Source organism: Leptidea sinapis, chromosome 38, assembly GCF_905404315.1.
Source record: "Leptidea sinapis chromosome 38, ilLepSina1.1, whole genome shotgun sequence".
Classification (NCBI taxonomy): Eukaryota; Metazoa; Arthropoda; class Insecta; order Lepidoptera; family Pieridae; genus Leptidea; species Leptidea sinapis.
In genome coordinates this window covers 8,286,106-8,299,512 of record NC_066302.1, presented here as the reverse complement: position 1 = coordinate 8,299,512, position 13,407 = coordinate 8,286,106, and the positions used below count along the sequence as shown (strand labels likewise).

Genomic DNA, 13,407 nt, shown 5'->3' with positions numbered 1-13,407 from the left:
TCTCACTTTTTGTATTCCCAAGAAAATCCGACCCGACACACGTTGACGAAGTTGATCGTGAAGTTGAACGTCGCTCCGCTCTGAGCCCTTCTGGCGATGTAATAAAACCCACCTCTTACGAAGAGGTGAAGCTAATCATTAAGGAGCTTAACTCCAAGAAGGCCCCGGGGCCCGACACTATCAACAATAGGGTTCTTAAAATCCTACCCTCGACTCTTATTACTTTATTGGTTACCATCCTTAATATTCTATTGTCTAATAGCGCGTTCCCCGAACAATGGAAGGATTCCATTGTTATCGGTATCCCAAAACCCAATAAACCTAAAGCTAATCCGAGTAGCTATAGGCCTATTAGCTTAATTAACTCGATCAGGAAACTTTACGAAAGATTAATTCTCGCGCGTCTTAATCATTACATCGCGGAGCTCAACCTGATACCCGACATACAGTTCGGATTCAGAACCGCTCACTCGTGTCCCCAGCAGGCTCACCGACTCACCGAGTACATTCTCGTACGGCGTCAACTTCACGCTAGTGGTAGCGTGGCAGCCGTGTTTTTCGATGTCGCGAAGGCATTTGACAAGGTATGGCACAACGGCTTAGTATTCAAGCTGTATCAATTGGGAGTACCAGACAGGCTCGTGCGCATCATACGAGCCTACCTTACCGATCGCTCCTTCCGATATCCAGTAGAGGGCACCCTATCCTCACCCAGACCCATCAGGTCTGGCGTGCCACAGGGTTCAGTCCTCTCTCCCACTCTTTTCTCGCTCTTCACGAGCGACATTCCCAAGTTTCCGAGTGTCCAGCTCGCTCAGTACGCTGACGATACGGCACTCTACTTTGGCTCCGCTCTATTGTACCGCTCAACCTTGAGCAGGAACATTAAAGTGCTTCAAGCCGCCGCCGATGAACTAGGCAACTGGTTCAGAAAATGGCGGATTGAAGTGAACCCCACCAAGAGTGCAGCGGTACTCTTCGGTAAAGCGAATAGCATCCGCGCTAAAAAACGACCGACCGACGTCATTAAATTGTATGAAACACCCATACCGTGGGTGAAGGATTACAAATACTTAGGAGTCACGTTCAACAGCAATATGAACTTCAAGAAACATATTGATGCGGTATGCAATAGAGCCCGATTTGTCCTCAGTCGCCTTTATCCACTTGTGTGTGGGCGAAGCAAACTTCCGCTCAAACACAAAGTGACACTGTACAAAACCATCGTACGGCCCATACTGTCATACGCAAGCGTCGTTTTCGCGCACACCCGACCGAGCTACTTACGTCGTTTGGAAGTAGTTCAAAATAAATTCACGCGCATGGCAACCGGAGCCCCGTGGTTCATCCGAAACGTTGACCTTCACCGCGACCTAGAGCTTCCGACGATAGCTCAACACTTTAAAGAGATCTCGCGACGCTTCTTTGACAAGGCGCCTAACCATCCCAACATCTTGGTTAGGAAGGCATGCGGGTACACCCCCCTTCACCATAGTCTCAACCCAATGAAACGTCCCAGACACGTAACGGTAGACCCGGATGACGACATCACCATCGCGAACGCGACACCCACACAAACACCGACACAGACACGCACACACCGCCTTCGCAGGCGTAGGCGCGGTCTACCACCGCAAACCACTGGCACTCGTCGCTCTGACGATGGCCAGCGGCCCGCACCCTAGATACACCACACATTGTTTTGATACCCGACGAGACGTTAGTCCTCGTCCTGTAATCGCTTCACTACACTCACTCACACACGGACTGACTGACGGACTGACATACACCACTTACACAATCACAAACACACTCCACAAACAGACACAAACACAAACATACATGCACATACATACACACTTACATACATTACACAAAACATCACCACACTCGCCGGCGAGTGTGTTCTTATCACCTTTTCATCTTCATTTTCATTCTCTCTCCTTCCCACAAGCACACAGCCGGTCTGAGGTTCGAGTCTCCTTAGGAGACGCCCCACGACTGTTGTTGCGTAGTCTTTGCGGCCTCCACGGCCCACGTCCTACTTCGCTGTGAAAGCCAGGGCTGCTAACAGCACAGAGGAGGTTTTAGTCGGTATGGGGTGTCCGCTTACGCGGACACTCGAGTCCGCAATATTACGCCCCGTTCCGGGGCGTAAATACGTAACCGTATTTCCTCCTCTCAAAAAAAAATCCCAAGAAAATTATGACAAACTTCCACAAAAGCCACACAAGCTCTTTTTCTGCTTTGCTCAACTTCAAATCAAAAGATTCATTTTTCATTAGCTCACGTATCTGCGGACCTACAAAAATTCCTTCCTTCAATTTTGCGTCACTGATTCGAGGAAATTTTGTTTTTACATGCAATGCATGAAAACCTGCACCATCTTTAGTCATAGGTTTCTCAAAGATTTTCATGAGTACCAACTTTATGTGAAGTGTAGGCAGATAAATTTTCTCACTTGGCACTAAAGGTAAAAAGACACATTTTTAAGCCCAGGAGATAAACTTTTTCTTAATGGCCAAGTTTTTATTTTGTAATGTTTCTCTCTTGCGCGACTGTCCCACTCACAAAGAAAACCAAAACTTTGTGTATTCTCCTTGTGGATTACAAGGAGGATACACAAAGTGTGTATATCGACGACTTTTAAATCAGCACAAATATTCCATAAGTATTGAGAATATTCATTTTTTTCGAGTAATACCTCTAGGTTTGCATAATTTTCCTTCATGTTTGTAGCATGCGCAAAAGTGATTTTTATGCATACCATAAAAATCACCTTGGGCACTTACCTTCTTTCTCTTACAACTCGCTTAAACTTATTTTGTACATACACTGTTTGTATATACACTATTTGTAATATTGACGCGCAAACAAATTAAAAAACAAACCCAAATTTTTGAAATTTGAAAAAAAATTCATAAAAAAAAACTAGACGTGATGGAAAAAATCGGCCAACGGGGATAGACATATCATATAACATTTGAATCGCCATATTTATGTCAAAATTTTTTAAAGGAGCATTTCATTGCAGTGTTATTAACAGTGACCCTTATTTTGAATGAATGACATGTCACATGACACTCAAACCAAAACAAACAAAAGAGTTGAATATATGTTAGAGCGAGACAGTGTTTGCCGCCATTATTTTTAGTGCAATGCCATACATATTCGAGTTTATTAGAGAGTTGGGCCAGGCTGATTTATATTACCTACATATTTTTATATTGTAGATAATATTAATATACCTACTGACAGTCTACAGAGCATGACTGTTTTCCAATTACAGCATGAGCACTACAGTGGAGTCATTTTATTAGGTAACATTTCACGTCTGTCAGTTTTATCTTCATAGTGAGATGACCTGCCCAACATCGACTTGAAATCGAATCCCTGTCCCATTATTATTATTTTTATACTTTCATAACTATTATTAGTATCGTCATCATCACTGCTACTGTCAGCACTCAGAGATATTATTAATTCATTTTCAATAATTTATTTTAATTTAATATATTCTCACATCTTGTTCAAAGTCTTGTAAAATTACTTTCTTTGTTTTCTTTGCGACTTTTCTACAGTCTTCTGCAGTGACTTCTGCACACGCAGTTTGAAGGAGAGTCATCATTTTAGAAGTACTAAAGGGTGGTTCAGTATTGTTTCGCGCTGCATAACCCTTTATTTGTGCCCAAATAAGCTCGATGGCGTTATACTGACAATCGAATAACTTTGTGTCCATGCGCTTGGGCTAGTTCATCGATTACGTAGCGGAGCTTGGACGGCTTAGTTGCTTTTACCAGATTTAACAACTCAACTTTTAATAAAGTTGGACTTGCATCCACACCATTTCTTACCAGCCACGAGACAATTTCTCCCTTTTTATTTGCTTGAGTTGGTGGTTTATCAACTTGTGCAGAATGATGCGGTGCATTGTCCATTATAATTTTCGATGGGTTTTCTAAGCTGACTAGCAGCTTCTCGAACCACTCTGTAAAAACCTCAAAGTTCATTTCCTCATGATAATCACTTGTAGTTTTAGAGGCGAACACGAGGAGGCAGTCTGGAATGAAACCTTGAGAAGCTGATCCCGCGTTACATATAATAAGTCGGGCTCCTTTTCCCGATGGAATGTCCATGTCCGCGAAACCTCATGATTCGCATTCAACCATGTTTCATCAATAAACACAACATTAGCCCAATCTGTAATTTTATTTACTTGACGTAAGAATGTTACTCTCTTCAAAATAATATCATATCGTTCTAGCAGGATTTTTGTCCGATTTTTAAATCTAAAGCCAATCGATTTCAAAATTTTTGACACAGACGATTTACCGCCAAAAAATAATACTGCGTCTTTTAACGAACTCATTAGCTTTTCCCTTGCATAATATTCTTTTCTCGAGTAACATCCATGAATGTGGTTGTGAATTGCAGCAGCATCAAAATTATCAACGCCAACAATTTTCTTGTACCTCTTTCTTTTTTTCGGTGTTCGTAAAGTATTTTCTTCTGAGCCTGATGGTCCATATTTCTCTTTCAAAATATCAGTAACTGCCCTCTTCTCTATTCCCAATGCTTCGGCAACGCGTTCTCTCGGTTGCGTCAATGGTAAAAGAGGCCCATCGTTAACTGATTCACGTTCAAAATAATTATACAATTTCACCACTAGTTCGCGAGATTGAATGGTTAGCGTTTTCCCCCGTTTCGACATGGTAAGACTAATGTTGTCCTTGTTAACTAACCGTTAAGCAAAAGAGTCCAATTTATAGCCAGGTAAACGTAGTCAGTAAGACAACAACAAAAGACTGCCAGCAACCTAAATTTTACCTAACATCAATTATTTTTCTATTTAATTATATTTTATATTTTTATGCTTAGCTAAAAGAATTATAAATATATAATTATGTATTATAATAAATAATCACAACGTGTTTATTAATTTATGGTGATTTCACAAGATTTTCACAAGTAACCAATGCGATTTTACTTACTCTACGTATTCGATTCTACTTATTAGGTTTCGATTTTTAAAGTAACTACGCAGTGTTTAAAAAGAAAAAAAGCTATGTTACGTAACATTGTACCGACGTTCAGCTATTTAGATCAGACATTGTTTATTTATGTTCAGAATAGTTTATTAGTGGAAGCAAATCGTAAAAGTACTCGTATCGGTCATTAAAACAATAAATATGTAATCGTTATTAAAAAAAATTAAGCAAATGTGCAGTTCTAAGAAAACAAAAAAATATATTAATTTATGCCCGCCGTTACAAGGTTATGTTGTTGAATTTTGATGAACTGTCAAATGTTACCTATTATAATGACTCTACTTTAGATTATAACTCTATGTTTTTTTTTTCAACACTGAACTTAGCACACACGCACTCTGCTGGTGCATTTTAAAACTAATTCATGTTCCAATTAAGCATCAGCACAATTCGGCAATCTGCGGCACTGAGTCGCATTATGCTCTGTAATTGGAAAACTTCCCATTAGAGTTCTGTGATGAATTTGTAAATACACATCTGCATCTATTTTACTTGGGTAAGCCAGAAGCCTAGCCTACAGGTGAACATAGTGTTTAAATTCTCTTTGCCTACAGGTAGCAATAGCAACCATCAGAATACAGAAGTATGAAAATGATAATTAATAGTAGCTGTCTAAATTCGTATTTAAATAGCATTTTTAGAATACCACCAATGATTTTTAAAAATATTAATTGTGGTAATCAATTTGGTTTCTGAGTGGGGTTTTCGTAAAGTTTTGTTTAATAGCCTAAGCACATGGTCGAACCTTCGAACGGTACGGTGAGCGCCTCGCACCAATTGTTCCGTAGTCGTACTCGGTACGGTTTAGACGATAATAATAATAATTTTGTGCGATAGATAATGCCTACCAACAAAGTAGATTTCTTATATTATGATATTCCTCGTACATTATTGTTCATATTATTCACACGTAAAACTATTCTTATTACATTTGGATTGTACGTATTAGTGCTCAAAGTGCACTATCACTAGTATCAACTACCTACTATGGCATCAAAACGGCGTGCCGCGTGAAATCGTAATCAGTCTAAAGTGGCAATAATCCAGCATCTTAGAATAATAGCGATAATAGTCCAAGTCCAGCATTATAATTAGTATGCTCTATGGTAAAGAACAAAGACTCAGCACCAACTATAAAGTCTGCAATGTTTTCGACCTCTCTCATTTTTAAAATAGGAATCATTTTAGAACAAAAGTAAGGGTGAATAAGAGGTTTGGTTAAAAATATATAGTGTGATTTTTATTTTATTCATACTTGTTATATATTTCTCATATTATTACATCACTTATTTATCTTAACGACAGCTTTACCTATGTTTTCTCCTCTTAGGATGCCATTCAAAGCGTCTACCATATTTTCAAATCCATTATAAACTTTTTCTTGATACTTCAAGGAACCATCATTAAGCCATTTCCGATTAGCTTCGACGCCTTCATTCCAACGTCCAAACCAGCGATTAACTAGGAACCCTTCTACCTTTAGTTCTTTAAAAACTATAGCTGGCTGCACGATTGACACTAAAAGATAAACAAATATAATATATTATAAGCATTGTTTTACATATACATCGAGATAACCTTTAAAACTAAATAAGTACGAGCAGAATGCGTTTGAATGTATAGGTAATCCATACCTATCCAGTCTTCTAGTCAGTAGTCAAAGAGTCAGAGGTAACGGTAAGCGGCTGTATTGGCTCGATAACAATACATAAGTACTATAGACATAATTGAATCATGACCGTGACAGTCATAATAAACAAATAGGTCGAAATTAGCTTGACATTTCCTATTTGAGTGTTATCATTTTACTAGACAGCACTTTTTTACCTGTGTTTTTTACTGCACATATAAACCTTTTTTTATGATTTTAAAAGAATTATCAGCAAAGTGGGTCATTAATCAATTTTGTCGATGGTTCACGTAGGAGTTAGGACTTTCTATAATCAAACTCGGGATTGTTTGCCCCGTGTAAAAATAATTGGCTAAGGTTATAATGATTTTATAATACTGCCTAATAATAATGATTTTATTATACCTTTCGGTGGCTTCAGATCATTATACGACGAAATAGACCCACAAACAGCAACTCTGCCATATTTATTCATGTAACTCATAATAGTTGTGCTTATTTCGCCTCCAACCTGGACATAAAAGCGAAATAAAGTACGAACTTTTTATTTCTCGGTAAAAAAGTTTAAACGTGAAAAGATTAATCCCGTAGAAATATTGGCTGTCGTAGTTATGTAGTATCGTTATTTATACTAGCTTACATTTATTAAGAAAACCATTGTGATAATCTATATTAAGTACGTCATTGACTTACATTATCGAAATAGCAATCCACGCGTTTTGGAGCCCCATCCTTGAGCGCTGTTCTTATGTCAGTAGTTTTATAGTTGTAAACTCGATCGAAGCCAAGTTCCTTCTCTAAATAATTGCATTTGTCATCTGATCCAGCAAATCCTATTACTCTGCACCCTGAGAGTTTAAGCAATATATGTTTAATAAATGCCGAACGATCGTAAGAGATTGCGGAATTATACAATTTTGATTTCCTTAGCCTTTCTATTCATAAGATTTAAGAATTACGAATGTTAATTGAATATTTTGAATAAATCTTAAGTGTTAATTCTCGCCCGACCGCACGGCCTAGAGTTAGGGGTTAAGCGCGTCCTCCATCGAAGAATCAGCTCCCATGGAACTCTCGACTGAACGACCAAGTTAGTTTTTAATGTGAACCCGTGCTGAAACTATTGCGGTTCTTCACAAGGCATTCTCAGGAGCTGTTGCCTCGCTGAACCCTGAAAGGAGAGTGTCCTCTCGAGCACTCTCGATTATATTTAAATGATTATAGATATCCGTAAAATAACGCCATCATCAAATATTTATTTCACGAATGTTCATACAGTCATATTTTCATCACGAATAAATGGCAAGATGTGCAGTTCATTTTTATCGTTATATTATGCTATTACAGTTTAGACCAGTATCGATAATTTTTTAAACTAAAACTCGATTTCCGCCAAAACTGCAAGTCCTATGGAAAAAAGTTAAATGGCAAAGTTGTAGGTTATAAAAAGATGTACAACTTTTGTTTTCACACTTTTTCCACATAACCTCTTTATGTGAAAAATTTATTAAACCAAGTTTATGGTTTTTTATTTTTATCTTTTACAAAAAATATTTTTTTTAAGAAATTTGGTGAAAATTTACCTTTATATGTCCCAAATACACTGTAATATGTGTGAATTGAAATATTTATTGTTTCAACTTATTTTGACTCAAATAAGTAAAAAGAACCTTTATTTTCTATCTAAAATTCACCCATCGATATCAAAACTTTGCCATTTGACTTTTTTCCACTTACTATTTATCGGTCAACATAAAAGTAACATATTATAGTACGTAGTAGTAATATTTGCTACGAACGCATCTAAAAAAGTGCTTTTAATTCTGGCCGAGTAGAGTATGAAGCAGAGCAGCAAACCAGGCACGCACGAAATGCAAGTAAGTATTATAATTCCGTCAACTTTCATAAATAGTTCTAAATTTATATTACCTATGTGCAGTGGTGGATATATAATTAGAAACACTTCACATGATTTATGCTAATTGTTGTTTCATTTTCATTTCCATATAAAAAATGTTACTGCAATGTATCTTGTATAATGTTTAATAAAATGTTTCTAATTATATGTCCACCCCTGTGTATATAAATGATAATTAAATTAATACCCATTTTTTTTGCAATTTGTCCAACGTGTGATCCAACCGCACCTGCTGCTCCTGTAATTACAATCGTTTCTCCAGGTTGGGGTTGACAAATTTCCTTTACACCAAAATATGCTGTATTTCTGAAATATTAATAGGAAATTAATCTTAGGTTACTAACTAACTCGACATCTACTGTGCACCTATCATGCGTGACGAATTTACAAAATATCAACAACTGTTTGTGTAAAGTTGTGTTTTAGACCGGACCCAGATTTTACGAACGACGGCGAAAAAAGCCAAGAAATGAAAAAGAAATAGTGTGTGATAGAGAAGGGAGACCTTACGCTGGCTTTCGTTCGCTGTATGTGGACATGGCCATTTTATCAACCTAGCAAGTACAATCTCCATCGGTGACAATGCAATTTAGTCTACGTCTATTCACCCAAATACTGTATGAATGTTCATCGTATTTTCTAATTGTTACTGTTGTGAATTTAACGATATAATATGCAGCGGCCAAGTGCGAGTCGGACTCGCCCATGAAGGGTTCCGTAGCAGCAAGTAACACAATATAAAACTTATATAGAAAGGAAAATGATATTAAATTATTAAATGGATAAGACAAAAAATCTTTGGTCATAAAATCAACCAATGCAAATTAGCTCTCATCATTTACACGTATTAAAAAAACTACTTACTAGATTTCGTTCAAATCAATTTTCGGTGGAAGTTTGCATGGTATGTACATCATATATTTTTTTTAGTTTTATCATTCTATTATTTTAAAAGTTACAGGGGGGGACACATTTTACCACTTTGGAAGTGTCACTCGCGCAAACAATTTAGTTAAGAATAAAATGATATAGAAATCTCAATATCATTTTTGAAGACCTATCCATAGATATGAGTTTGATGAAAAAATTTTTTGTTAAGTATGGGGAACCCCCAAAATATATTGTTTTTTTATTTTCTATTTTTGTGTGAAAATTCTTATAGTTTCGGGGAAAAGTGGCTGTGATATACACGGACAGACAGACATGACGAATTTATAAGGGTTCTGTTTTTTGCCATTTGGCTACGGAGCCCTAAAAATCTGTGACACATAGATTCTTCATATAATTGTTACCTTGCTATTTGAGATTCTCGAAAAACAGATGTTGGTGAAATTGTATTGGTTTTAAAGAAATTTCAAGATACACTCACCCCGGCATGCCAAGTATACCCAAAGCTAATGAAACCGGGTGTGGAGTAATATCAGGAACAAGTACTGTGGGCATCAAACCAGCCTCATTTAATTTATCCGGGTTACACACGGTATGAGTCCGCCAACCAAACGCACCGCACACATGGCTTCCAACTGAGAACTTGTCGTTGCGGCTCGCTATTACCCTGGAAAAATTGATGATCATCGAACTGGAGTGAGGCTCACTAAGACATTGCACTGTGGCGTGCATCATTTAGAATCTTTCTTAGATAATAGCAATAAGTATGCTCCGATAAAGTTACTTATCTTCAAAGAAAATGAAGATTAGATAACTTAAACTTATTCCGGAAGTCATTCCGGAGTCACTATTTCCGACATAGGTAATCTTTGTTCCCTTTTTTCGTTATCCACATATCCATCTGGTAGGGAATTAGGGTTACCCTACAACTGGCCAAATTATAATATCAATTATGTATTTTATCTATGACCACATTTTTTATCTATGTTCGTCCTCAATTTTTATTAATTTTCTATGCCCTCATTTGACATTGGTAAGCTTAACCTAAATTTGGTTGTCACGTGGCTGTCATCTGCCAACTGTCATGGAATTGGACAATGGCACGACAATGACGAATAGCCAATTAAGCCTCCATGGTGACCTCAATAATTATTAGAAGTTTATAAAACCGCTTATTATAAAAATTATTCACTAAATATGACAAAATGGTATTTATAATGTTTAACATACTTTGCAACTTGCCCTCCGATCATATCTGTTGGTAATTTATATCCAATCATGTAAGCTCTCATATATGGATCAACGCTTAAAAACTCGGCCTGTGTCAAAATTTCTGTAAGTGTAATTATGAGAAATCAGAAACAATTAGAAAAAAGTTACTATATTATATTCTTATTTTCAAAATTACCCCCATTTTTCAATTCCGGAAGCTCTTCTTCAATGATTTTGAAGTTGCTTTTTTTGGGTTCACCTTGAAAATATTTTGTAAGCACATACTTCTGTGCTTTAATGTGATGATGAGATGTTGAGGAATATAAACGTCGTGAAACCAAGATCAGAGAATATAATCCCGACATTTTTATGTTTGAAATGACCTAAAAATTGTAAACCGATAAGTGAAAACACTTGTCAAGGCAAAATGTTAACATTGAGTTCAAACAAATAAATACCTAGAGAATATGGCGTAGGGCCACGTGTAATATTTGTTTAGATTGATAAATGATAAGCAACAAGCGGTACTCGAACAATTATTGATGTATGTTGTCTAATACTAAAATATGCTGTATATTGTAGTAAGCATAAGTAGGTACCTACTTTTTTTAAATACACTATAAACTTTATGAATATGAAGTGAAAGTTTTTGTTCATTTTGTAGTTGCACTTTACTGATTATTGTAAGATAATAATATTATATTATAGTATTAAACAAATATAAATTACCTATAGGTACTTAAAGCACTAAGTAACAACTGTTACTTACTTTTACTATGTATATAGCCAATTATATCTACTTACTTGCTACCTTGATACCTACTGCCAGCTCAGTGATATCAAAAGATAATACTATTTATAAAAATATAGTCGTCTGTCGTAGTAGTCTGTAGATAAGTATTATTTATATTATTACAATTAATTAGTATCAATTTGCATTAGGTACAGAAGTTAGTCCTACCAAATTAAAAAATAAGTGAATAACACTGAAGTTTGAACGACAAAAAACGACGTTTCAAAAACAATTACATATAAAATGTTAACTATTAAAATAAAAATACTTATTACATATGAATTATGTAATTATTAAAAATAATGAAAGTATTAAAAATGATGAAATTAAAAAAAAAAAAGAAAAAAAAAACAACATTTAAAAAGCGCGGGAAAATTTAATCGATTAGACGTTTTTCACCGCGCTGTTTCACAACGTCCAAATAAGTTCCTAATAAGTCTCGCTATTTACCTATCGAATAAAGACAGCATTTCACAATGTATAGATAGTGTTATCTACGTAGACTGAGTATCTAGCAGGTAAGGACCATCTACGGTCATTTTTAATAACGTATCTCTAGTTACGGCTACATTGCTGTCACCGTTTTGACAAGGTCTTATCTATCCATATTGGCAGTGAAGTATCATCTACATCCTAGGTACTTACTGAACTTTGGGGGTAGGTAACCCTATAAGCACCTTCGTAATCTATCTTCCCTCAAATACCATCCCCTCTTATTACTTACCTATTAAGTACCTATACCTACTAGCCTATTAGCAAGGCTATGTACCTACTTAATACTAGCCTTAACCTTTTAAATGCAGGTGCAGGTACTGTTCCAGGTGTGATTTGCCGATAGGTATCTCCCAACCTATCCTTCTCAGGCAACCCCTATTACTAAGGTGCTGAAGTAGTTGGGTTGGTAAGTACCTAAATCTATGTGTGCTGAAATAAGCAATTGCCCTCTTTGTAATGAAGAGTACCCCATTGTTCCAGTTTCTTATTACTAACCTACCTACCTACTGGCTATGATTGAAAAATCTCATCTATGTTTAGATAAATATTAACATCTCGATATGGGTTTAGAACTGATGGTTTTAGAAGGCAACAACCTATAGACTCAAGAAATCTTGATAATAAAGATAAAACAGCTACTTCTGCACTTACTGACAATGAAATTCAGGATGCTAGAACTGATAGTTCCTCTCAACAAAACGAGCAATCCGTATCTGCTCAAACAAATGCACAATTTCGCGATGTGACTTATGATCATCCTGACTCCAAGTGCAAGTGCCACTGTGCAGTCACTAGATGTCATTAACGAAGATCCTAATAATCATAATATGGACGAAGGGCGAAAAAGAAAACGAATTGCAGAGCCTATTTAATGGAAACGCAACGTAAACAAAAACTAAGAATGGAAGAAAAACCATACTTGGGATTTACTAGAGAGTCAAACAGAGTAATTCAAAACAAACCAAGGCTGGGTCGTCTTATGAAAGAAACATGCAATAGTGAAGTATGTAATAAATCAAAGTTTAGACACTGTGATAAGTTCTCAGAAGAACAGCGAAAAGGTATTTTTAAACATTTCTGGTCTTTGATTGGAAGGAAAGAAAGGCTTTTGTATGTGCACAGGTTACGGAAATAGCTACTAAGAAAAGAACAGTTATTAATGAGGAATCTAGACGGGGTTCTACTATGGAATACAGGCTAAACAACGGATCTCAAGAAGGAAATTAACAAGTGTGCAGAAAAATGTTTTTAAATACTCTGGGAATCGGCTATAGAATGATGCAGCTTTGGGTCAAGAAGAGTACTTTTAGCATACCAAACCCAACTACACGTGACCCTAATCACAGGACTAGCAGACGCGCGTCTAATCTAGAGCGCACTATAAGTTTGAAACTGTTCTTTGATTCACTGCCTAAAGTGCCAT

At 36.6% G+C, this 13,407-nt stretch overlaps 1 protein-coding gene across 4 annotated transcripts; it reads right to left on the bottom strand.

Moving 5' to 3' along the window:
• Positions 1 to 6,280: 6,280 nt before the first annotated feature.
• On the bottom strand, positions 6,281 to 11,678 carry LOC126975946 (prostaglandin reductase 1-like). Of its 4 annotated transcripts, none has more exons than XM_050824072.1 (8): positions 11,466 to 11,678; positions 10,893 to 11,079; positions 10,715 to 10,817; positions 9,966 to 10,151; positions 8,784 to 8,902; positions 7,372 to 7,526; positions 7,084 to 7,189; positions 6,281 to 6,566 (listed from the first exon to the last, which is right to left on the bottom strand). In XM_050824072.1, exons 2-8 carry the CDS (start codon positions 11,059 to 11,061, stop codon positions 6,331 to 6,333), a joined length of 1,074 nt encoding a protein of 357 aa, XP_050680029.1. In that variant the 5' UTR covers positions 11,062 to 11,079; positions 11,466 to 11,678; the 3' UTR covers positions 6,281 to 6,330. The 4 variants fall into 4 exon arrangements, with proteins under 4 accessions (XP_050680029.1, XP_050680027.1, XP_050680028.1 ...); XM_050824070.1 differs by having other exon boundaries at positions 11,501 to 11,677; XM_050824071.1 differs by having other exon boundaries at positions 11,426 to 11,546.
• Between the last annotated feature and the right edge of the window lie 1,729 nt (positions 11,679 to 13,407).